Genomic DNA, 27,828 nt, shown 5'->3' on the forward strand with positions numbered 1-27,828 from the left:
TCTCTCCAATTTGTGGTTGATAGAGTAGCAGATACTCACTATTTACTTCATACATTCGTTGCTTAAGAAAGTTCATCTTCTGAGTACTAGAAATGACAATACTCTCTCGACGTCTTGAAATTTCTTGTATTCTTCTATCATGTGCGTGTATCATCCAACAAAAGTAATACTAAAATGACGTCTGCATATTTTCTTCCTCCATCGACGTAGAAGATACCATTCATTTCCATATTGGACGCCGTTGTTGTTCAACACAACTAATATGTGACAACATTATAGTTCGATATATTCAAATTTCTTGAAATTGCAAGAATACTATTCCCCACCAGCTATGTAATCCACGGTAAACGTGAAGTCTCTCGTATAGAATTCAATAACCCTACTCTTCTCATGCACCGATATTTTTTCAACGCCACTCCCTTGGTCATATTGTTCAACTACAATATGGAAGTACAACATACCGGAGATTATTCGTGGACTTTCTTGAATATATTGTTCGTATACACTAATCGAAATTGTCTTTCTCAAGGGAACTGGCTCAAGCGCCTGATCAACTTGTTCTTTGATCATGATCGACTATGAACTCCTTTTGAGTCTTGTTGGCCCTAGCTAATTCATATGTTCAACGAATTGTTTCAATGTTAATCTGGAATGGATGTATCCGTCAAAGAAGGCATACATCCCCTCGCTACTCTGAGTCACCAACATTCCGGCCCAAAAAATGTGATTCGGGTAGCAAGACACCCGACTTTTCATTTCATTAAATAAAGTGATAAGCCATTTGTTGCCTTCAATTTCATATTTTCATAACTTACCCCACTTCAGCTCAAAGGTCTCAGATGCAATAGATTTATAATCAATGCGTTTCAAATCTTGAACAACATTATTGTATTCATCAGCACCTTTAAACTTTTGTAATATTTTAGACATAATGTACCACAAAAAATATCAGTGAATCGTGTTAGACATTAATTCCGTAGTGCTATTTTAAGCATTCACATTGGTCAGTTACTATGCACTATAGGTGAATATCATCAATTGTTTCAATCCAATGTTTAAAAAACCTCTTGAATGATTCAACATCTTCATGTGTAACGAAAACACATCCTAACAAGATCAATTATTCAAGATGATTGATGCCAAGAGCAGTTTCAAATGACATATTGTACTTATTCACGAGGTAGGTTGTATCAAAAGTCAAGACATCGTTAAACTCTGTGTAAGCTACACGACATCAAGAATCAATCCACAACATATTACATAACCTGTCATGATCATCAATATCCAAGGAATGGATGAAATTTGTGTCCCATTTTTGCAACCCCCGAACAACTTTCGAATGGCCTCAAAATCGTCCGTATCAATCTTCAACTTTATTCTACCTTCAATAAAATACCTACAGCCTTTAGAAAGGCACCCTAAATTCATAGGACCATCATTTTGAACTCCGGCCACTCTTATGCTTTTAGATGGCCTTATTCATGCAATTTAATTCGCTTCAAGCTATCGTATCATATTGGTAGAATTTTGTATGAGAGTCGGCTTTAAAATAGACATGTCGGGAGTAAATTCATGGTTGTGTATTGCAACTAACGTTAAGACCATCCAACTTCCATCATATTGTTTTATGATATTAAGCCGAACAGGACAATCTCTCTATTATTTGTCTTTTGAGGTGTCATCTTTCAACTCTTATCACATGTCATTAGCAAATATTTGTACGCACCATTAGCAGTTTTCCAGTTTATTCTTTTGATAACGCCAAAAATTCGATGTTTTGCATGTTCTAGATAGAACCGAAACACACTTTCAGTCTTTGAAAATAATGTACATGTTCTCGGGCCTTCATGGACACTAATTATATTGTGAGCGGTATTTCAGTGTGGTGGGACGAAACCTCAACTTCGTCCTGGATATTGCATGTGGATGTGCTTCAACTTCATCCGAACCAAATGATTGATCTTCATTGGTGGATGCGATGTTGTTTTCTGAATTGGCGCCAAAAACTCTTCCATCATTGCAATCAAGCTCTAATCCAAATAAAGTCATTTTGGCCAGCCAGATTCTGGCTATTTAGCAGCCTTCTATTAAAAAATAGAAATGGTTGGCAGCTGCAAAAAAAAAAAGTATTTCTCATGGTACCATGTTTGTTACATATTGCTAACGTTTTTGGCGCTCCTAAGAAAAATAATTATTACTATAATAGTGGATTGCTGATTTAGTTTTGCTCTATTCTCTCCTCTCGGAATGATCGTCTAAAACAAACTATGGCAGTGTTTTTTTTGATGTAATTGTAAAACAAAGAAGAAAATGCATTGAAAAGGTAAATACTGCCTATGTTTTTTTATGTTTAGCTTTGCACAAGCATGAAGGATCTCATTAAATATGATTTGATTTTAGGAATGTTTTTAGACTATATATTGGGTGATTTTCGGAAATTCTGAAATTTCAGAATTTTTTAAATCGAAATGTATCTCTAGATTACATAATTTTTGGAATTGAAATTGGAAGTGGTTTAATATTTTAAAGAAAAAATAAAAAAATGTTCAGAAGAAATCTATTTTAATCTATTTCCATCTGAATTGCACCCTTCAATACATAGTTTTTAAAAATTTCATCCATAAATATAATTTTTTGACCATCAATAAGACCAAAATGTATTTGTAGAAACAATTTGCTATGGATAAATGTTTCCCTTTATGAAGTGATCCAAAGATGATCACTAAGTATACCTATGTCTAGATGTTTTGGTACAACCATATGAGAAGGGATAATTTTGTTTTCGAAATAATACAACGATGGGTAGGTTAGGATTTGTGGGCGTTCCAACCTTGATTTCTTCGGATGAATAAAAAAAGTAAATAAGTATAATTTTTTATTCAAAGTAGTATAAAATTCTATAAATAATATTTTATAGTACAACGATAAATATGAATAAATATGTAAAATTTATATAAAAATATGGAGAAAATCATGTAAAACACGAAAAATAAGTTGGAGCGGTTAGTTTCCAATCCCATGAAGAGGGTCGTCATTAAAAATGGTTATGCTTGCCCCGTTTGATTGCATTTAATGAGCTCTGAATAGGCAGAAATCTCTAATTCGGTAAGACATCACCTATTAAGCATGTTTGATAGATACATTTGAATGAAACCATTTAGCTCTTACCGATTGAGTTGAAAACATCTCTCTTATTGATTCACTCTTATTGATTCAGACAATTTCTGAATGAGATTTTAGACAAACTTACCTCTTCAAAAACTTAAGTTCACGACCACCTCTTTCTCTTCTTCATTATAATTAAAATTAAATTTTTTATTTAATATTTTGAGTGTCGCAGAACAATCGTTGGGCCATCAACGGCTTGTCACATAGTGTTTGTCATATTTGTAGGTTAACAAGCAGACCTTATCACTTCGCCTACCTCAGACACGAAGTACTCTCGGAGTTCTCTACTCTCTTGAACTAAGAAAATGTTAGGGTTTCTGAATCAACATTTAATTTTGAGCAGCATCACTATTACAATTGGTTCGTGTAATTCAACACGAGGCAACGAAAAAATGGTTTGTGTTGAATTATAAATCAATTGCAATTGGTTCCTAAATTAAATATTAACCACATGAAAAAATAATTAATGGTTTTGTTGAATTACATGAATGATTTGCGGCTTGTTTGCGGACATGATTAACCAACTAAGTTTTTTTTTCTTTTCTTTTCTTTTCCCAAATACTCACGTAACATAAGATCATAACATTTTATATTTACTTAAAATTTGTTGTTTTACGAACAGTTAAGATCAAGAGAACGTGGGCTCCTTCACCCAATACCTGGTGATAAACACCAGGTGAGTTTCCTACTAACACATGTACTGTTTTGTATTTTTCTAAAATCCGTAGAGGTTAACCCAAGTGAGGGATATATATAAGGGAAATACGATGCTACACCCGGTGATTTTCACCGGGTAGCTCTCTTCTTGACATGTGTCCTTTTTAATTTATTTTATAATTATATTTTTAAAACCCAATGGGCTATAACTGAACCCGTAATGGGAATCTTATCAATTAGGGTGTCTGGTTATATTAATCGGATGTAGCATCGTATTCCCCGATATATAATAAATAATTAAAATGTACACGTGTCAGCAGAAGACCCACACGATATTTATCACCAGACGTAGGGTTGAAAGAACCAAAAAATATTTTTTTGTCTTTTGTTATAAGAGTTTTTAAAATTATTTGAAAATGCCCTAGAATAACACATAGTTCTCTTCAAATATCACCCCTTTATGACAAAAGTCACATGGAATAAATACATATACATCTAAATTTTCCCTCTAAAGAATTGCTCAAGTACATAAGAAGTCTTGTACCATTTCAGTTAATTATATCATTTAAATTTCATACTTCATAAATTAAATATTTACGTTCTTATAGTAAATAACGTAAATAATGCGATTTTAATCATCTTTTTATTGCCTTGAAACATTAGTTTTAATAAAATCTCTTGTATTTTTTATATAATTTAATTAAAACTTATTTCTTATAAACGGTAAATAGATACTCCTGGATCTGATATTTCGATTAACATTTTAAATGAGCTTTGTATGATTTTTGTTTGATATTTCGATTAACTTTTTAAATGAGCTTTGCATAATTTTTGTTTGAAATATATTAAAAGTTAACGATCATGGTTTTTCACTTTTTCGCATTCATCCCTTCGTTAGTTTCTAATTGATGCACATTTCTTATAGCCATAAAATTTTTCAATAGTTCTCGTCCATTCATTCGGATTCTTAGATGCTGTCACAATTCATAAACCATTTTCTTTCATTGGTTTGGAAAAAAATCGATTAGACATATGGACGCTTTTTGAAAAATTATATTTAGAAAAGAAAGAAACATACTTTAAATCATTAACATTAATATCGAAAAAAAAAAAAATCAACATATTCATTTATTTATCTTTTTGCAATTTTCGAATTTTGGAGAGATTCTAGGATAATTATATTGAAAATGCATTTGGATAATAAAATAGTCACCTACGGCCCAGTTTGATTGACAAGATAAAATAATTAGCCAAGATAAGATTAAATAATCTAAAGAGATCCAATTATTTTATTGGAGCTTGAAACGTCTAAAAAAAATCATTAGAAGGCAAGATAAGTCAAGATAAGCCATGATTATATAATTTTGGTGGGTCGACCCGACAATTTATTGAGGATATCAAACATCAAATTTAAGTCTAACTATTTAGTTAAATCTCATAGCTTATCCTGGCAACCAAACGGTATATTATTATAGGCCCCGTTTGGTTGGCAACATTAGTCAAGATTAACTAAATAGTAATGTTTAGTTTGATGTTTGGTTAGTCATATTATTTTCCGGTCGACCCGTCAAAATATTTTTGTCATGACTTATCTTGGCTAATTTGAAGATAACTAATTGAATCTTGAGAGATTCAATAAAATTATTGTGTTGTGCTATGATTAGATACGTTAATGACTAAATTGTCCTTCTAGCTTTCATCTATTTATCACAATAACATATTCAATTATTTAAAAAAATAATAATAAATACAAAATAAAAACAATAAAACTCCAAAAAATAAAAAAAAAATCTAAAAACAAACCTCAAATCATTTATCATTAATATATTAATTCGTCTTTTAATCCCTAAACTAAATGTAGCATCATCAAGACTGCAATTTGCAATAATAAAGAAACAAAAGAAAGGTGGAATAAACCTACCCCAAATGATTCCACGCAGATAGGAATCAAAGCAAAGCATATAAAATAAGTCGCATCAATTCCACATTCGTAAAGAAGAAATCAAATAATTCATCACCTACTTGTATAAACTATATTTTAATTTTACACCTTTTCTTTATAAAAAAAAAAGGAAATAAAAAATAAAGAACAAATTGAGAATTCAAACTTTTACTTCAAAAAATAATTATTGGTTGTGTCAATTAATTACATGTGTTGGATTGTGAATGGTGTAAATTGTGTTAGTTAAAGTTGAGCCATTCATTCAAGTCACATTCACTAATTAGTATTCCGCTAAATACAAATTGCACTCATGTATTATTACTACTGTCGCATTATACCCCTCAATACTACAAAATATGACAATTTGGCCCCTATCGAGTATCGGCAAACTATATTAATGAATCCGTCAATTTTTAAAATTGGTCGACCACTGCAGTAGATGTTTGGACGAAAATACCCCTCTTACCTCCTTAGCCACTAAGCAAAACATTAAATATATGCAATTTGTGACAAAATATCTCACCAACTCAGCCTCCTTAGACATTAAGCAAAACATTAAATATTTAGTTTTATAGCATTTATTCACCTCAAAACTAATGCATCACTATCAAGTAAATAATACACTTTCCTAAGTTAACAAAGAAAATAAAAAATTAAAACGGATTTTCTCATTTTTCACCATGAAAAATTTGACTTTATTTTGCTGAAAAATATACAAACAACAAAAAAAAAATGACTTTGGTTTGAATCTCCAAGTCATAAAATGAAAAATTGATTACAAACGCAACAAAAATTGAACATTAAAATATTTAAAAAAAAAACAAAAAACAAAAAGAGTTTTACATATTCGGATTACGAATATTAAAAAAAGAGTAGAATACAAATTTTCACCTTTTTTTTATTATTTCCTTACTTCGGACTCCAAAGACTCCATAAACGCGAACTAAATATCCCCATGACGTCCGGCAGCACTTTTCTAGCCAATCCCTTGTGGTTCCGCACAACCACCGCCGGCGCCGCCACTAATTCATCCGCCGGCGCCGCCACTCCCACGTGCCCACTAAACTCCTCCCCAACATCAACACTCTCCTCCGGCAGAACAACACCAAGGGTTTCTTGCGACTCAACCGCCGGAAATTCAGGGCCGCCGCCGCCGCCGGCGGCGCCGCCGCTTAACCTCTCACTCTTCCGACGACCCATTCTATCCTTCCTCTTATTCCGGCGGAAACTGAGCAGCTCGCCGTCGTTCAGACGGTCGTCGAAAGACTCGATTGCTTGGTGAATGAGCTCGCGGTTGGGGGAAGAATCCCACCGGAACCAGAAACTGGTGTAGCAGTGGAAGCAGTCGCAGTCGAAGAGCGGCGGCGATTTGCCGTCGAAACTACACCGTTTGGCGGCGGCGGTGGTGGTGGTTTTCTTGTCTTGGGAAGGAAGGAAGGAAGGGTTTGTGGATTTGAGGGATCTTGTCACCATGTAGGCGAGAACTTCTCGGTCTTCTAGAGAGAGAAGTGAAACTAGAGAGAGAATCGCCGCCGGCAGTAGGTTTAGTACAGAGAGAGAATCGCCGCCGGCAGAAGAAGTGAAGGGATGGACTTTGCCTTTGTTTCTTTTCATTTTCATTTGATTTTGTTTGTGTGGAGAAAAGTGGTGTTCAGAAAGTTTGTTGTGGTACCTAATTAATTGGAGGAGGAGTAAATGAGAACTATTTATATTTTTGGTGGTGTTTTTTCAAATAAAGAAAATTGAAGGGGGAATAAAAGGAAATAATAAATAGGTGAAATAGAATTGTTAATAAGGGGTTGGTCATACACTCATACTTGATTAAAGAGGTCTTAGTTATGGATGGGACAATAATTTTTTATTCCAAGTGTGAGATAAGTGTTTTATTTTATTTTTTATTTTAATTAATAAAAGATGGAAATATGACTAATTCATTTTTTTTTAGGATGTAACTTCTCTTAGGTGTCGTCGCCTATTCTTTTATACTGAAATGTTAAACGTCGTTTTAATTTCGTAATTTCGATTTTTTTTGGGATGTGATTTTGACAAATTGCAAGTTTGATTTTGACAAAATTCAAAATATGGAACATGTTATGAGTTTAGTGATTTCCAACTCAATTTCAATCAGCTAAATTGGATTTCGGTATTTCGAATTTTAGATCACTTGAAAAATTAAAGTTATGTGCAATGTTTATAATTTAGAGTAAACTGTAAAAAGTATCTCTATGTAATCTCCAATTAGCAAATTAATTTTATAATGTAATCTCTGTGACAAATAAACTAGCAAAAAATCCTTGTAAAATTATTTATATAACACACTCAACCCATTATTCATTTGAGTGTTGACTTGATATAAAAAGACACAAATACCCCTTGAGTTTTATAATTAATAAATTCTTATATTTTAAATAAAAAATTAATTATTTTATTGTATATTTTTTATAATTTTTCAATTTTTTAATAACATTTTAATTTCTAAACAATCAAATTAAAAAAAACATGTATCTACATATAAATACGTTTTCGGGGTCAATTTCGTCATTTGACGTCCAAAAACCAACTACAGTTAAACTTCTATAAATTAATACAGTTGGGACCATCAAAATTTCATTAATTTAGCGAAATATTAACTTATCGATAAATTAATAATTATTAATTTATACATTAATTAATAACTTATTAATTTATGAAATTATTTTTATTATTATTTTCAATAAATACATTTTTTTTCAAAAACAATTACGTGTATATATTCATTATACCATTAGTTTAATGCACTGTAGAGCCCGTTTTACGAACGGAAGCTCTTAAAACAGCAATGGTATAGAACAATTAATGTTGAACTATGAGAAAACCATACCGAAAGTTCTAACTATGTTAAGAAAAGCGAGGGACGAGATTGATGGTAATGTGAACTTCAACAAGAAACAAACGAGAATTAAATTATATTGTATTAAGCCTTCATAGATCTATAAAATATGTATTGTACCATATAATTTAAGAATTATTTTTATGCATTATTAATTTATATATTATATGGGGCTTCTTAAAATTTTCGAATGTGTACTATCTTATAAATTTAGCGAATTATTAATTTAGCGCGTTGTCCCCGAGTTGGGACTGGGAAAATTTATTATTTAAGCGAGGTTATTAATTTATCGGGTATTAATTTATCGAGGTTCTACTGTACCAGTCGCGCTTCCCGCGAGTGAGCCACACAAAAGTCAACCAGGGGATTTTCTGCATTTGACTAAATTTCACAGGGGTTTTTTGTAGGGTTTTTTTTTTTGCATTTAGCGATTACACATGGGTACTTTTTGCAGTTTACTCTTATAATTTATGCATATTTTTGTCACCCAACATCCGCCGACGAGCCCATGATCCACGCTGCCTCACGCGCCGCCTCCGGGGGGACAGAACAATCGGAGGTCTTTTTATCCGAGCAGGCCCACGCCCAAGGCCCAATTTCACGGGGGCCCAAATTTTCAATTTTTTAAATATATATATATATATATATATATATATATATATATATATATATATATATATATATATATATATATATATATATATATATATATATATATATATATTATAATTTTTTATGTGCAAAAAATATATTGTTTTATTTAAGGGTGAGCTAGTTGGACCCTTCAACCCGTCAAACCGCTAAAAATCGTCCCGCTAGAACGGATGGATCTAGGGGTGTGCGGGGGTCGTAAATCCGCGGGTTCTAGCAAAACTCGCTATCGTCCCGTCAATCAACGGTTCTTGATTTTAAGGAACCAAATTTATGGGTTTTTTGCGAGTTTAGATTAGACGGGTCTAATGCGGATTTAAAGTAGAACCCAACCTTCACGGGTCGAAACCCGTCGTAATTTAAAAAAAATTATTTTCTTTAATAATTTATAAGTTTTACGCGAAATTATTTAGAAATTAAAATGAATGACCAAGCGTAAAATTTTAAATTGAAACAAACGTGACTAACATCAATGATAAATTAAATGTCACGAGTAAATCAAAATTAATACGTTTTAACCATAAATTCAGAAAAGAGTAATTAAATTTAAACATTTATGAGACAAGATTTAAAATAAAATAGATAACCATAGACAAAATGAGGCGATGTCGTTATAGATATATAAATTTTGACATGTAAGAGATACTTTATTCATGTATTATACATTATTAATTTATTAAATACATAATATAAACAAAACGACATCGTTGTGGATAGCGGGGCGGGACGGGTTTCACGATTATTAATTTTTTTTGAACCCGTCATAGATCCAAACCCGCGGATCTTGTCCGTTTCAGGACTCAATCCTATAGATAGATCTATCCGTCCGGTCCGGTACGATTTTTACCGGGTTTGTTGGGTTCAACGGGTTGATGGGTCCGACTTGCTCACCCCTAGATGGATCTATCAATAAGATTGAGTTCTTAAATGGAGAAGATCCGCGGGTTTAGATCTGAGACGGGTTTAAATCTTTTTAATACTCGTGAAACCCGTCCCGTCCCGCCATACAAAGCGACGACGTTTTGTTTTTGTTTTTTTTTTTTTTTTTTTTATATTATGTAGTATAACTAATTAATAATATATAATATATGAATAAAATATCTCTTACATATCAAAACTTATATCTACAACGACGACATCGTCTCTTTTTATATATCTTTATCTATTTCATTTTAAATTGTCTTATAAAGCTTTGGATTTAATTACTTTTTTTTAATGGATTTATGATAAAACGTATTATTTTGATTTACTCTTGATATTTATTATTAATGTTATTCACATTGGTTTAAATTTAAGATTTTACGCATGGTCATTCATTTCAATTTTTAAATAGTTTTGCGTATAACTTATAAATTATTAAAAAAAATAACATGTTTAAATTATGACAGATTTCGACCCGTGAAGGTTGAGTCCTACAATAGACCCGCCATAGACTCATCTATCCTAAACCCGTTGAAAACCCGCAAGTTTTCTAAACTTAAAATCAAGTGCCCTTGATTGACAGGACGAGGGCGGGTTTTGCTAGAACCCGCGGGTCTATGACCCACGCACACCCTGGTTTTATTGTTCAAAAAAAAAAAAAATTCTTCTATTTAAAAAAAATAAAAAAAATTACTCTTCTATTCTTCTTTTTTTTTTTATTAATTTATTGTAAAAATAGATATGAAATTTAATGGGTTTTTTTTTTCTAACATTTGCTTTACTAGAAAGTTTTTTTTATCTAAACATTAATATTTTCAAACTTCTATTTATGAGGTTTCTATTAATAAATAATTTATTTATATTATTTGATTAATCTTAAGATGCGGAAAAAAAAAATCCTGGCGTTTCCCCAAAACTACCGAACAATTATATTCTCGCCCCGGGCCCCCGAATACGCCGGACCGACCTTGCCTCCTCGTCTCGTCGATTGATGAAAATAAAATTTTGAAATATTTCATAAATTTCAATTTTTAATATATATGATAAAATGTTTTGTTCTTTGTGAAATATTTGTGGATGTTGATTATATGATTCAATTGTGTAATTATGTTTCGACTTATTTGTTATAATTTAATTTTGAATCAAATTGTATCCATGCCCATTCGTTCGGAAGCTATTAAGGTCCTCAATTAACTAATATATGCTCGTATGATAGAATTGACAATTATGTAAAAAAAAATTATTTCCATTATGTATACATGCATCGATTTCCAACAGTCATTCCAGAACCAAAAATTTGTATTCTTTCAAGATCCAAGGCCTGCGAATTGGGAGATTGGCTACCGGTAGGCCTCCACAACGCTAATTTTTTTAAATATCATTTGTGTTGTATTGTTGTAGACACGTATCGTAACAAGTAATAATAATAAACTCGTGCGAGTCGGGTACTGTCCAGACATGGAACAAGTTGTTTTTATACTTCTAAGTACCTAAATTGTCAATAGTTTTATCCAGGCAACAAAATTGAATTTTCAGTTCTTCTACAACTATGAAAATCGAATAAAAGCAAAAGGCAAATAAAGGAGAAATTAATTCAATTGGGAAAAACAGTAGGGTGTCGTCTTTCCCTATGTGTACTTGATGGAAGTAAAACCCCTAATCATACAAGGTAATGGATTATTTTTTGTTGAAAATCGATGCACGTATGCACCAGAGCAAATAATTTTTATTTATTGAATACGACAACTCATGAGATAATGCATACGAGCATATTATGATTAATAGCGTACCTTAATCGCTCTCGCGTTAACAAGCATATATATTTATTTTATTCAAAACTAAATAAAAATATTTGAATCATACAAGCATATATATTCATTTTATTCAAAACTAAATAAGAATATGTGAATAATACGTATGAACATGCTTCACAAGTTCGTGCATTAAAATCAATCGAACTGATCAAGCACGCTAGGGATTTCACATAATAAAATCGGGTCAACAAATTTATCGCAAGTATTTAATCAAGTAGTCAAATTAATGATTATTAACTACAAGGATTCCCAATCTACATTCGAAGCGTGAGATTTTGAGAGGAAATCGGATCAACAAAGTCTTTTCTTTTTATTCGAAAAGAGAGAGACATAAATTCATTGGGATGTACCACCAAACCAAGAACTTTGAAGCCTAATTTGCTGCGAAATGTACTAATACTATTTATCATGGGTAATTCCGATAAAATAATCAATCATATAACCCCCATCCACAAACCGAAATTAAACTCAAAACTATACTAATTCACTGTTCGGTGATAAAACAACCCGACTACTACCCGTTTATAACAAGCTAAACCATTATAAACCAAACAACAAAGTTACAATGTGCATGATTATATATATATTATATATGATTCCGGAAACAAGTTAAAACATCTTACGTACGATTGCAGCAAAATAAAACCACCGATCGATTAATCGGCCTTCTTGTCGGTTTTTTGGGAGGCAATATTCGAAGCCGACGAAGAGGAATGCTTATCTTCGGCCATCTTAGCATGCATTTCATCTCTCTCTCTGAAATACTTCTCGAACGCCCGGGGCAGAAATCGAGGTAACAAAAAACACAACAAGTTCACCGCGAAATAGCCCAGGTTCAAAACCGCCAAACCCCTTCCAAACCAATGCCACGCCACAACCTTACCAAAAAAAGCACACACAACATTAATCAAGTACGGAAATCCAAGAATTAAAAAATAAATAAATAAATAAATAAATAAATAAATAAATAAGCATTATATAGTAGAACCTCGATAAATTAATAACCCTCGATAAATTAATAACCTCGCTTAAATAATATTCTCTCCTCCCTCCGCTCCTATTCCTAAATAACATTCCTATTCCTAAATAAGTGTCACTTTTCAAATTTCACAATTTCACTTTCCACAAAGATTATGAAATTCAACAAATGTAACTTGATTTTACGAAAATCACATAAAAACAACTAAAACAACCTTTAACAATTAATGATTTATAAGGGAGAACTAATATTTAGGGATGTATTAATAAGGTTGACAGAAAAAATTGCATTTAATGCAATATTGAAAATCTGAAGTGACGGATAATATAAAACAAAAATATTTTAGAAAAGAGACGATTATTGTGGAACAGAGGCAGTAGTTTTTTCTAGTCCCGACTCGGTAAAAACCTAATTATTAGTTGGATAATTTAATATTTCGATAAATTAATAGAATTTGGTTAGTTCCGACTATATTAATTTAAATATAGAAGTTTAACTGTATATATAATAATATTACGTGTAATTCTGCATTGGCGGGGAGGGTTTTGTTGAGCCACACATCCTTGGTCCAATCGAGGATGACGAATATCCGGCGTACGGTGTAGATCAGAGGCACGAGCGCTCTCACCGGCGGCGAGAATAGAGATAGGCCGCCGATTATATTCTCCGTCAGTATCTGAAACGACAGCAGGAATAGGTGCGGCGTCGCCGATCTGACGGCGTGCTCGTCGCCTCTCGCGAATCCGCCGAGGACATACGCCAGCGGCAGGAACAGCCCGATGGTTGTTCCCACGATCACGTACAGGCGGAACAGCCGGCTGCCTTGGAATATTTCAGGGGATCCGCCGCCGCCGCCGCCGCCGAGCGACGGGAAGACGAGCCTGGAGAGTACGAGGATGTAGGCGGAGGCGAACGCCGGGAAAACGAGGTCGATGAGCGGGACGAGGCCGCTGGCGGAGAAGACCATGATGAACGCCACCAGCTGCAGTTCTATCACGCGGAGGGAACCCATCACCCCGCCGCCGCCTAACGCCGCCGCGTCGTGGCGGCGTTCTGTATTTGTTGTCGCCGGCGGCGGCGGAGGAGGGGACACGGCTAGTGATACGCCGGACATCGAGTGATTTTTTGGATTTAATTTCTGCAAAATTTGCTGTAATCAGTGGCGTGAAAATGAATTAATTAATTGGAAAGAACAATCAGAAAAAAAAAAAAAAAAAAAAAAAAAACAAGTACCAATTTTTGAGAAATAATAAGATCCTAGTAAATAGCGAAAATAAAGAAATTAAAATTTGAAAAATAAGAAGAAGAAGTATTGATCAGTTGGCGAGCACCGAAAGAAAAGAATTAACGTTGTTGGAGAAAGTGCCACGTGGAGGAAAATAGCGGAACATGTGTTACTGGTGATACGTGGCAGCGTTTCAGGTTCGGTTTATTATATATGGGTTTTTTGTGTCCATTTGTAAATATTCTGGGGTTTCTTTTGAAATATAAGAAGTATTGGGCTTGTTTCTGTAGGAAATGGGCCAATTTAATTGGAGGTTGGACCTAAATTAACAAAATGTGAGGGAGAATAGTTTGAATAAAACATGGTTCGAATTTAGTATTATAATTTAAAGCTGCTCCTATATGTAATACTAATTTCATTTGTACAAGATCAAATTAAAGAAAGATTCTTATAGATTCAATTTTATTAAGATGAAATGACAAATATACCCATAAATTAAATTGGTTTTTATTTGCTCATGCAAGACCAAATAACAAATAATGCCAAAAAAAAAAAAAAAAAGAAAAAAAAACGTAAAATTGGAAAAAAGAGAAAACCCAACCCCCCGTGAAACCCTTCCCGTCAACATAGCAGCAATGCCCAGCTCCTCGCCGACCGCCACCGCCGCTATAGCAGTCAATTGTTAATTCGTCATTTTGTTCAATCTTCAAAAAAAAGAAGAATTTTTTTTTGAAACTAGTAAAAATCGACACCAAGGTGTTGAAAAGCTATGCTACAAATCGACACTTAAGCGTCGAAAAAAAAGACCCAAATTCGACCTCAAAAGTATGTCGAATTTTAAATGTAAAAATCGACATTGAGATGTCGAATTCATAGCACAAATTCGACGTTGTAAAATGTCGAATTTTATGCTCCAAAATCGACGTCTCAAAGTCGATTCTTACCTGTAAAATTCGACCTGTACATGTCGACCGCGTCTGTGTGGGATTTGTTTTTTGAAAAACGATATTCTAGCTAAAAAAACACATAAATGCATACCTTCTTGAGTTCTTCCACCTTAGAATCTTTTATTTTGATGGCTTCTGACTCCATATTTGCCATCTTTGTAAGATTTATTGAGTTTTAATGATTTTGAATGTTTAAGTTTTGTTGGTTTATGGAGGAGGAAGGAGAAAGATTTTGTGAGTTTTGGAAGGTGGAGAAGATGAGAGTTGGTCTTGTGGTTTAGTGATAGAGTTTTTTGTGTTTTTGAGTTTTTGGTATTGCACATTTGGAATTTTCTATTTTTTTAACAAGTAAGAGTATTATAGTATTTATACGTTGAAAAAAAATTAATTTGGTCTTGCATAAGTGAAATTAGTTTTGCATATAGCCGCAGCCTAAATTAAAATATAACCTAAGAATTTAATTATTCTTTGAAGTGAAAATCAACACTTAAATTTCCTTTTTTTTTTTGGATTTTAGAATTGCCAAAGTATGCTACCATCAATTAGTCATTACGATTTTTTTATTTTTTTTAGGGTAAATTACAAACACCCCCATGAGATATGGTTAAATTACAAAAACACCCCTCTTGTTTGGATAATTACAACCATCCCCTCAACTCCTCAAATTTAGTGGAACCTTCGAGATTATATGGAATATTATCACTTGTGTACCCGTTTTATCCCATTCAAACTCTACATTATGAAGCAAGATGATCATAATATGCGATTTTTAGCTTGTATATATCAGTTTGTGGTGCATCAGAAACTGTATTTTTACATAAAACGAGTACAAACTAGAGCACATTCCACGGAATCTAGATGATTATGTTGAATTTGGCACAATAAGGGTGGAGGTGTAAGAAAAAATCATAGTTGAGGGGGGTAGATGTAATTATCCAAACAAGAGGGGGATTTTTGTAAATTGACCATACCTCAAGGGGTGTTTGTAATTTACCCTTTTTTTTAAGTAGTATTCAAACCCTGTTACACATTACGATTATTTGATAAGTATCGTAATTACGAAGACATTTGAATTTTGTTACATTAATTGTATAATTTTAAGAAAAAAAACATATTGAATAATGTTTTTTTTTTTTTTGAGTAAATATTGAATAATGTTTTTATGTAAAACAAAAGAAAATAGAAGAAAATGTTTTTATGATAATGTAAGTCTGTGTTGAAGATTATTTTAATCCAATTTCTATTTTTTTTTACCCAATCATATATAATCTAATTACCTCTAAGGGAACTGTATAATGAGAGAAGTACAATAACATTGGTGAATGCCCAATATAGAAACTAGAAAATCAAACAAAATAATATGATGACAATTAAGTTTTACCAAATACTTTCCTATGTAAAGAAACCTGCATTCGTAGTAGGAAATTAATTACTTTTGGAACATATTAACCTCTCAAGTGGTCTTTGCAAAAGTTTTTGTAAAGTGATTCTGAGTTTTTTTGGTTTCAAAATCACTTTTGATGCAATGTTATTTTTTGTTTCTACTTCTTAAAATAAGTTTGTTTTAAGGTTAAAATATAAAAATTAAAGCACCCCTAATTACCAACTGCTCCTAAAATAAGTTGATGGAATTGATTACTCCTCGAGTTTGCAAACATCTTCAACTTTTAGGTTTTATCTATTCTACACCCGGTGAAGGTTACACTGGGTGATTTTTTACCGTTGATCTACACGTACCAATGTGGGTGTGTGTGTGTTTGTGTGTATATGAATGGTAAAGATCTACCGGGTGTATTCACCCGGTGTAGGATCTCAAAAGCCCAACTTTTAGAAATCAACACTTCTCATTAACTTATTTTTAATCACCTACTTCTACTTTTTTAAAAACTTTTGCAAACACCGCCTTAAAGTTGAATTTATTCTACTACACCAAGTAAAAATAACCGTTAAATCATATCAACATAACCAGCCATTTACTGCAAAAACACACACATCCATATTGTTGTGTAAATGAACAGTGATGATATACTCAATAAAATTCAAGCAATGTAGCATAAAATACACCCATTCTTTTTTTAGGAATACCCCCTTTTCACAACCCTATATATGAAAATATCCATTTTCTTAGGAAACTTCATAAAGACAATAGATTATCTATTTTTAGTTAATTAATTTGATTTGCCCAAATCAAATTTCCATTTTCTTGCTACATTAGGCTGCTCATGCTAATACAAATATACAACTACCAAATCATGTCAGATACCTACCTACCATTTCCACATGAGGAAAGAAAGAAAATAAAAAAAAGAATTAACATAGAAATAAAATTATGAAACTTAAAGCCCACAATCCTCTCTCTTAAATATACACTTTATACTTCATTATTTAAAAAAAATTATATTAAACTTAGGGTTAAGTTTCCTATTAAACTTACTATTTTTATTAATAACACTAATTAGGAAGGCAGTTGAAGCCAGAAAAAGATGCATTTTTTGCATGCAAAATTCACTATCATTGACTATACACAGAAAGACACAAAGAGCAATTATTTCGTTCTATATATATATATATATATATATATATATATATATATATATATATATATATATATATATATATATATATATATATATATATATATATATATATCTCATGACCTCTAGCATTTGTATAATTTGTATCACCTGAACAAATATTCTTCACAACCATGGCTAAGGTATAAACCTCTCTGTTTTCTTGTCATTATATATACATATGTATGTATGTATATATCAATGTGTGTACGTTACTATGTTTTTCAGCACAATTATTCTAATGTTATGTGTTTTTCCACAAACATTTTATAAATATATGTGTGTGTATTTTTTCCACTAATTTAATTTGAATATTCGATCATAATTAAATGAGTGTGAAAACAGAGGAAAAGCAGGAACCAACGGAGGCGCGAAAAGCTACGTCGCGAAAGCGAACAACAGAACAACAATTGTACCGAAGAAATATCGAACGACGAGAACCGAAACAATAATAATAATAATCCGGACGGAATTATAATTTTGGGTGTTTACATTCACTGCGAAGGCTGCGGAAATCAAGTCATAAAATCTCTTCGCGGCTTCGAAGGTTCCGTTAAATTAAAAATTATTATTATATTAATATATCACATTCACAATATTGAATTCTTGAATTTCGGACAAAGTTTTAATTTCTTGAACAATGAATATTTTATTTTATTTTTTATGTGTGTGTGTGTGTGTTTTTTAGGTGTGGAGGAGATTGAAATAGATGACAAGAATCATAAGGTAATAGTGAAGGGCAAAAAAGCTGATCCAACAAAAGTTGCTGAGAGATTAAGGAAGAAAAGTGGGAAACATGTTGATTTAATTTCTCCCAAGCCTAATAACCAAGTGGAGGAGGAAAAACCTGAGGTATTTTTTAATTAATTAACTACGTGCTAGAAAATTCGAAACATTTATAATACGATATACAATCAAACCTCTATAAATTAATACAATCGAGACTAGCAAAATTTTATTAATTTAGGAAATATTAAATCATCAAACTAATAATTTAGTTAGTTTTTACCGAGTCGTGACCAGAAAAAACTATTATTTAAGCAAGATTGTTAATATATCGAGTATTAATTTATTAAGGTTCTACTGTATATAAAAAATCCCGATTATTTGTTCCGATTAGGTGAAGCCCGATTTGTACGAGGTGATGCTGAAAATTTATTTACATTGTGAGGGATGTGCAAAAGAGGTGAAGCATTGCATCCATGATATGGAAGGTTAGTAAATAATTTTTTTTTTTATTTTATTTCTAACATGTGGAAAATGTGTGAGAAAATGAATAAAAAAATAAATAAAATGGGTAATGATCCGGTACATGGTGGTGCAGGGGTGCATACGGTGGACCCGGATATGGAGAAGAATCTAGTGTGTGTGAAGGGAAGAATGGACCCTCAGAAGCTGGTGGAATTCATAAGCAAGAGAGGTGGAAGGAATGCAGAGATTGTGAATAAAATTAATTTGAGAAGGGAAGAAATTAGCGACGAAAGAGAAGATATTTTGTACCAAAACTACCCTTCTCAAGCTGTGTATGCACCTCAATTATTCAGTGACGAGAATCCTAATTCTTGTTCAATTATGTAATTTTATTAGCTCGTGGGATTGTGTCTTAGTTATATTTCCACTTTGGATAATGACATTTGCTAATAGAATGCTATTTTGTTTCATTTACATTATTTCCACTTTGAATATTTTTTTTGTTTGGGATTGTTTCTAATTATATTGTTTTTGCATTTTATTCATTTGAAATAGAGAAATTATCGGGGTTAGCTTAGTCAATCCGTGTAAGTTAATTGTCGATTTCGAAAAGAAAGGGCAGCGTGCTTTGTTAAAAAAAACTTAGGGGGATTTTCGCTAAATATTTTAGCACGGGAGCTTTTTTGATAATTTAATATTATACAGGGGGTTATGTGCAATCAACTCGAGAAGAACAACTAACTTTTTTTATTAAACCTATGGGTAGGGTGAAAATTGGAACAAAAATTCCGATTTTCGTCGATTGCGGTCCGAAATTTCAGATTATGTAATAATATTTTTCCAAATTTGGATTGGAATTGGAATATATATATATATATATATATATATATATATATATATATATATATATATATATATATATATATATATATATATATATATATATATATGAATTCCGATTTCTGATCTGATTAAAGTTCCGAAAATAATTCTGAAAATTTCGAATTTTTTTTCCCAATGTTACAGTTTAAATACCAATATTATTATCTATTGTATATTTAAAGTGAGCAAAATTGGGAAGTTATGAATTCCGCTGATTCCATTCCGATTTTGGAATTTTTTTTTTCGTTTCAATCTGAAATTTTGATTTCCCAATTCGCTTGGAACGGAATTGGAACTAGTTTTTCACTTCCGAAAAAAAAAAAACGAAATTTCTTCGAAATGCTAATTCTAATCTGATATGTCCGATTTACGGGACGGGTAGAAATAAGAAAATGGCTATTCGGTCATTTCTCATATGACATTATGAATATCAATAAAATATAATAAGAAACTTTAAAAAGACAGAATCAAATGATTTATTTTTGTGATGAATTCTTCATAATTGCTTTTGCTAAATTAGAAAGAGAGACTCCCTTTGACCATAACCTCGGCAAATGCGAATATAGTAACTCGAAATCAAACAGTATCTCATTCCAGTGTTAATTATCATTTTTATTCTTTTGCTACAAGTATTCGTTATTTGTTACAAGTCCCTCTCCTCCTTCCATCTTCTTCTTATGTGTAATGTGAACACACACACACACACACATACATATTATTATTTTCTTTTTTACTATTCTTAATAGATTTTAGCTTTTTAGTTTTTTTATTTTATCGTATTTGGCCCGTATACAAAAATAAAATATCATTTGTACTTTTGTAATCTATTTTTCTAATAAATTCAAGGGCAAATGGCAAAAAGGCCCATCACATGGGACTTAAATGCATTTTGGTCCACAAAAAAAACAGTCTCTCAATTAAGCTCATCCCCATGTCTTTAGTCTAAAATACTCTCAATAATATAATTCTTATCAATTCCACCCATTATGATCTAACTTCCTTAATATTACACATTGACCCCGAATTTAAACAAATATATCACATTAACCCCCAAAACTTTTTTTTTTCAGAAAATAATTTTTTTTTCTGAAATGTCCAGATTCCGGCCAGATTCCGGCGTTGACTTTTTTTTTTTTTTCCTGAATTTTTTTCCGGTGCGCCGGTCTCCGGCGTTGACTTTTTTTTTTGAATTTTTTTTTATTAGAAGAAATAAATATTTTAATTAATATTACTGTTTTAGCTACTAAATTACTGTCTCAGACAGTAATATTACTGTTTGGGACAGTAATATTATGAATATTATTTTTTCCGAACAGTAATATTATGAATATTATTTTTCCGAACAGTAATATTATTAATATTATTGTCTAAGACAGTTAAATGACTGTTGAAGACAGTCATTTAGCATCTAAGGCAGTAATATTAATTAAAATATTTTTTTAAGAAAAAAAATGAAAAAAAAGCCAATTAACAGTTAAATTACTGTCTCCGACAGTTAAATAACTGCTGGAGACAGTAATTTAGCAAACGAATACAGTAATATTAATTAAAAATATTTTTTTTAAGAATAAAAAAGCCAATTAACAGTTAAATTACTGTCTCCGACAGTTGAATAACTGCTGGAGACAGTAATTTAGCAAACGAATACAGTAATATTAATTAAAAATATTTTTTTTAAGAATAAAAAAGTCAATTAACAGTTAAAATCACTGTCTCCAACAGTTAAATAACTGCTGGAGACAGTAATTTAGCAACGAATACAGTAATATTAATTAAAATATTTTTGAAGCAAAAAAAAAAAAGTCAATTAACAGCTAAATTACTGTCTCCGGCAGTTAAATAACTGCCGGAGACAGTAATTTAGCAGCCAAGACAGTAATATTAATTAAACAAAATTTAAAAAAAAACAAAATTAAAAAAAAAAAAGTCAACGCCGGAGACCGGCGGTCTCCGGCGGTCAACGCCGGAATCTGGCCGGAAAAAAAACATTTCAGAAAAAAAAATATTTTCTGAAAAAAAAATTGGGGGGTTAATGTAATATATTTGTTTAAATCCGGGGTCAATGTGTAATATTAAGGAAGTTAGAGCATAATTGGTGGAATTGATAAGAATTAGGGTTAAAATTGGGGTCAAAATTGAAATTTGGGTTAAAATTGGTTAATTGATGAAATTGGGCTAAATTGGGGTGTAAATCATGAAATTGGAGTTGAATTGAGTTTCAATGGATTGGGGGTAATTTTGGTAAATATAAAAGGATTTTCCTTATTTGCAAATAAGTTTGAATGGGGTGGATTTATTTGAAAGACAAAAAAGTTGGATGTCCCTCTTTTAATTAAGTGCCCTTGTCATGGGCCTATTTGCCATTACCCCTTAATTCAAATTTTAAAATACTTATTTTACAATGTTAATCCTTATTTTATAATGTTAATCCTGATTTGAAAATACATACATGTTTTTTTGCTAATTTTTATGAGTATCAAATCGTCGAAACTTCATAAACCTATAACTCCATGTCTAGAATTTTCAGTCCCGCAATAAAAAAAACATCAAGGTTATAGCTATTCGTATACATACTGAAACACACGTACACATCGAAACATATACACATAAATACACCAACAATTCACTCTTACCTACACAAAAATGTGTTTGCGGGTGCACACACTCTCACACACATGTACAAATCTGCACACAAATATGAAAGTTGTAGAATTTGTCATTGTATTTCCAATGAAACTTGAATCGGTAGAATCGAAATTTGTATGAGAAAAATATGATCAAAACAGTTAACATAGTAAAACTATATAATTTTATTTGTAGAATATAGGAACATATAGTAGAACTAACCTCACTCCCTTTTCACCACCACCCTTCACCCCTCTTCCCCAAAATCAACCCACTCCCCTTCCCCCAACCACCCCTACCACCTGCCGCCACCGCTTGTCAACACCGGCCAATAGTGGTCAACACGCATGATGCATGACATAAGCATGAAAAAGAATTAATTGCAACGAATGAATCCTATAAAATAAAAGAATTCTTCAATCCATTAGAAAATCTATATAATATATAAAAGTTGAATTGCATGCCTAATTGATTGACATTTGTCAATTTCATTATGTGACATGTCCCCAATTTCATCCTATGTGTCAATTTGATTGGTGGAAATAAATATCAAAAAACATGTCATCAATTTCTATTATTTACATTCCACGTCATTTACATAATTAGGTAGTATTACCATTAATCCATCTCTCATTAATTATAAAAATGATCATCAAATCTTACCAATAAGGAAGTCATATGTCCATTTCTCATAATAGACTTTATTGACTTTTATTTACCATATTATTTTCCGGATTTTTTGTTCCATTTTATTCCTCTCTTTTTTTTTCACCGGATTTTTAATTATTTTCCAATAATTTCAAATTAAAAAATGTGTCCATATATATTTCTTTTAATGTTATTGATAGCATTACCATATTCAATTTGTAGTTTCTTTTTTCATCGTGCAAACAGGACTATATAAATAAACTGTACAATACCATCAATCATCACATTATTCTATTTTATTCAAAATAAATGTATGAGTGAGTGCTTCTTTTCTTTTTCTTACCTATATCGTTTCATTGTTCTATTGCTTGAATTTTTTTTTAATGATTATCGTAATTTGTTTTACTTATTTTTTTCCAATTTCAGTTTTTACATTCATTCACATTTGATTCATAACATGTTTTTAATTTTTGTGTATCCTTTTGTATTTATAAATAGTAACATTCTGTGTTAATTTTGAATTATTTTATTTCAATTTATTTTAGTGAACGATGTTTTAATATGTCATTTTCGTCATTTGAATATATAAGTGTAATCCTTAAATTTATGTTTACTTGCATATATATATATATATATATATATATATATATATATATATATATATATATATATATATATATATATATATATATATATATATATATAACACTTATTTAATTATCTACAATTAATATAAACAATGTTATGTGAATTGCATGACATGATTTGTGTCCATTATTACTGTTGTGATTCGTGAAATTTAAATTCACATTTCTTATATGGTCGTTGTCTATTTATTTTAAAATTTTAAATGGCAGTCATTATAATTGCATGACTGTGTTGTAACAGACATTTTGTATGTTAATTCATAAAGTTGGATATGGATTTTAAAAAATATTGTAGGTTAAATAATTTGGTTTTATATATTTTATATATATGACCATGATGAAAGAATATGTCTTTTCTTTTTTCCTAATTTATTATATATTAGTATTATATGTATATAAAAAAAATACATGTTTGAATTTACTATATTACGGTAATCCACACTGTCTTTTTCTCCCGCGGTGTGTACAATAAACTACCAATTTTTTTACCATATTGAAAATGAATTTCATGTTAATGTTTTAATTTTTCTATTCTATTCATTGATGCACTGACAAAAACTTTTATAACTGATTTGACACTTCTAATTATATACTAATTAAAAAAAAACTTCTCACAATACTAATAAATTGAATAATAAAAGTAATAATTTATAACTGTTTTGACACTTCTAATTATATACTAATTAAAAAAAAACTTCTCATAATACTAATAAATTGAATAATAAAAGTTAAGTTTAATCAACTGATAACAAATAAACAAACCTATTTTATATATTTCAAAACATAACAATGTTATTCTAAATTTTTGGTATTAAATTAGTTTATTCGCTTTATTTAATACCAAAGATTAAAAATATCAATTGGTATGTTTAAGATATATAATGATCGTATGTACTATATACTATATTCCACTATAACACCGATATATATTATTAGGTACATATTTAGAGCAATTTCATCCCCAAAAGTATCAAAATGAGTTTGCAAATATTTATTTGATATTTAATATTTAATTTTGATATTTATCTTTTCGGGGACTTTACACGAAATATTTATTCTTCTTAAATAACACATTCACAATTTTTTAGTATTACCATTACCTCCCATGTGGGTAGGGGTGTGCGCGGGACATAAACCCGCGGGTTCTATCAAAACCCGCCCTCGTCCCGTCAAACAACGGTTCTTAATTTTGAAGAACCAAACTTGTGGGTTTTTAACGGGTTTACGATAGACGGGTCCATGGTGGGTTTGTAGTAGGACCCAACCTTCAGGGGTCGAAACCCGTTATCGTCTAAACTATTTTTTTTTATATATATAATTTATAAGTTTTTTGAGAGAATAATTAGAAACTAAAATGAATAACCTAAAATCTTAAATTCAAACCAAACATAAATAATCTAAATGTCAAGAGAAAACAAAAAAATACTATAAAACTAAAAGTAACTAATTCATAACTTAAAAGATAAAATTTAATAAAATAAATACAGCCTTTTCAAGCATAACCAACGCTATTCAGCTCCATTCAACACCATTTTCTTCCTTTTTTTTTTCTGCCGTGCGTTGACCGTTGTATATATCGTTTTTCCAACATTTTCTTAGGGATTTTCATAATTTTTAGGTTTTATCTATCCTACACCCGGTGAAGGTTACACCAGGTGATTTTTTACCGTTGATCTACACATACCAATGTGGGTGTGTGTGTGTGTGTTTGTGTGTATATGAATGGTAGAGATCTACCCGGTGTATTTCACCCGGTGTAGGATCTCAAAAGCCTAATCTTTAAAGCTATTACTTCCACAATTATAGTTTAGTTGATTTATGTATTTGATACACTAGAGATACTTTATTTATTCATTAATACTATTAATTTATTATACTATAAAATGTAAGCAAAACGACGTCGTTTTGTATGGCGGGGCGGGACGGGTTTCACGGGTATTAAAAAAAATTGAACCCATCTAAGACCAAAACCCACGGTTCTTCACCATTTTAGGACCCAATCCTTTGGATGAATCTATCCGTCCGGTCCCAACGGGGCGGTTTTTCACGGGTTTGACGGGTGTAGCGGGTTGATGGGTTCGACTTGCTCACCCCTACATGTGGGTAATTTTTTTATTTAAACAATAGGATAAAAGAAATGTCACGTTGCAGGGGTAGAATCCACATTTTCTAGGATATTACATGGAATAAAAAAGATTCCATAAAAATCACACCATAAGGAGATCATGTAAGACATAAACAAACATTAGGGTGATCTCTGTAATTACCGACATGTGGGGGCTTTTCGTAATTTATCCTAAGTTTAGGGTGATTTTTGCAATTTATCCAAGATTATTGTTCTTTCTATGTGTTAATATTTGCTTATACACTGATAATATTGAAAAAAAAATATTAATGTCAATTTGATAACATAATTAAATATTAATTTCTAATATATTGAATATATGTTTTTGTATTAGTATTAATATTAGGACTCCGATTCAAATTATAATTATGATTAATATAAAATTAGAATTAGTATTAGTATTAGGATTAGGATTATGATTATGATTAATATTAGTATAGGATTGTATTAATATTATGATTAGTACTACTATTAGTATTAGTATTAGGATTATGATTAGTATTAGGATTAAGATTATGATTATAATTAAGATTAGGATAAGGATATAATTATGATTAGTGTTAGGAATAAGATTATGAATAAGATAAAAATTTGGATAATATTAGGATTACAATAATGATTAACATCAGCATTAGGATTATCATATTCATATTAGCATTAGCATTAGTATACATCAGAATATTAGGATTATCATATTAACATAGTATTGGTAATAGCATTAATATTAATAGGAGTATCAGTATTAGTATGCGTATTAGTATTAGTATTAGTATTAGTATTAGTATTAGTATTAGTATTAGTATTAGTATTAGTATTAGTATTAATATCAATATCAGTATCAGTATAAGTATCAGTATCAGTATCAGTATCAGTATCAGTATCAATATTATTATTAGTATTATTATTAGTACTATTATTAGTAGTATTATTGGTATTGGTATTAGTATTATTATTGGTATTGGTATTGGTATTAGTATTAATATTAGTATTAGTATTAGTATTAGTATTAGTATTAGTATTAGTATTAGTATTAGTATTAGTATTAGTATTAGTATTGGTATTACTATTAGTATTAGTAATAGTATTAGTATTAGTATTAGTATTAGTATTAGTATTAGTATTAGTATTAGTATTAGTATTAGTATTAGTATTAGTATTAGTATATTAGTATTAATATTAGTATTAGTATTAGTATTAGTATTAGTATTAGTATTAGTATTAGTATGCGTATAAGTATTAGTATTAGTATTAGTATAATATCACAGTATGAGTATGAGTATTAGTACGAGTATCAGTACGAATATCGGTATCAATATCAATATTAGTATTAGTATTAGCATTAGCATTGATATTAGTATGTATCATTATTAACATTAGTATTGATATTAGTATTAGTATTTGTATTAGTATTAGTATTAGAAATATTATTAGTATTAATATTAATATTAGTCTTATTGTTAGTATTAGCAGTAGTATCAGTATGGGTATGAGTATTGGTATTATATTAGTCTTAGTGTCAGTATTAGTATTAGTATTACTATTAATATTAATATCAGTATCAATATAAGTATGAGTATTAGTACGAGTATCAGTACGAATATCAGTATCAATATCAGTATTAATATTAATATTAATATTAGTATTAGTATTAGTATTAGTATTAGTATTAGTATTAGTATTAGTATTAGTATTAGTATTAGTATTAGCATTAGCATTAGTATTAATATTAATATTAATATTGGTATCATTAGTATTGGTATTCGTAATAGTATTTGTAGGATTATAATTATAAGCATTCTTCTAATTAATTGAATAGTTATTTTACAATTCTAATCCGAGAAAAATGTAATAGCATCAACATACTATAAAAAGAGCTTAGGTAATTACAAAAAAAATATATATAAAAGTGGTATAACTCGTCATTGTCTTTTTAATATAATTTAAATTAGTACAATTGAATTTGT

At 30.7% G+C, this 27,828-nt stretch overlaps 3 protein-coding genes across 3 annotated transcripts; 1 reads left to right on the forward strand and 2 right to left on the reverse strand.

Annotated features, from left to right (window-relative positions):
• Nucleotides 1-6,438: 6,438 nt before the first annotated feature.
• Nucleotides 6,439-7,519, reverse strand: LOC105957988 (uncharacterized). Its single transcript, XM_012981980.2, has one exon. It carries the CDS (start codon nt 7,385-7,387, stop codon nt 6,677-6,679), a length of 711 nt encoding a protein of 236 aa, XP_012837434.2. The 5' UTR covers nt 7,388-7,519; the 3' UTR covers nt 6,439-6,676.
• Nucleotides 7,520-12,311: 4,792 nt separating this feature from the next.
• LOC105957978 (uncharacterized) lies at nt 12,312-14,344 on the reverse strand. Its single transcript, XM_012981971.2, has 3 exons — nt 14,235-14,344; nt 13,519-14,139; nt 12,312-12,900 (listed from the first exon to the last, which is right to left on the reverse strand). Exons 2-3 carry the CDS (start codon nt 14,113-14,115, stop codon nt 12,679-12,681), a joined length of 819 nt encoding a protein of 272 aa, XP_012837425.1. The 5' UTR covers nt 14,116-14,139; nt 14,235-14,344; the 3' UTR covers nt 12,312-12,678.
• A 3,480-nt stretch (nt 14,345-17,824) lies between these two features.
• Nucleotides 17,825-19,411, forward strand: LOC105957979 (heavy metal-associated isoprenylated plant protein 8). The gene is made up of 5 exons (XM_012981972.2): nt 17,825-17,889; nt 18,092-18,293; nt 18,435-18,598; nt 18,867-18,960; nt 19,071-19,411. Exons 1-5 carry the CDS (start codon nt 17,881-17,883, stop codon nt 19,322-19,324), a joined length of 723 nt encoding a protein of 240 aa, XP_012837426.1. The 5' UTR covers nt 17,825-17,880; the 3' UTR covers nt 19,325-19,411.
• Nucleotides 19,412-27,828: the final 8,417 nt, after the last annotated feature.

Source organism: Erythranthe guttata, chromosome 11 (genome assembly GCF_056151865.1).
Source record: "Erythranthe guttata isolate IM_541 chromosome 11, IM_541, whole genome shotgun sequence".
NCBI classification, from domain to species: Eukaryota; Viridiplantae; Streptophyta; class Magnoliopsida; order Lamiales; family Phrymaceae; genus Erythranthe; species Erythranthe guttata.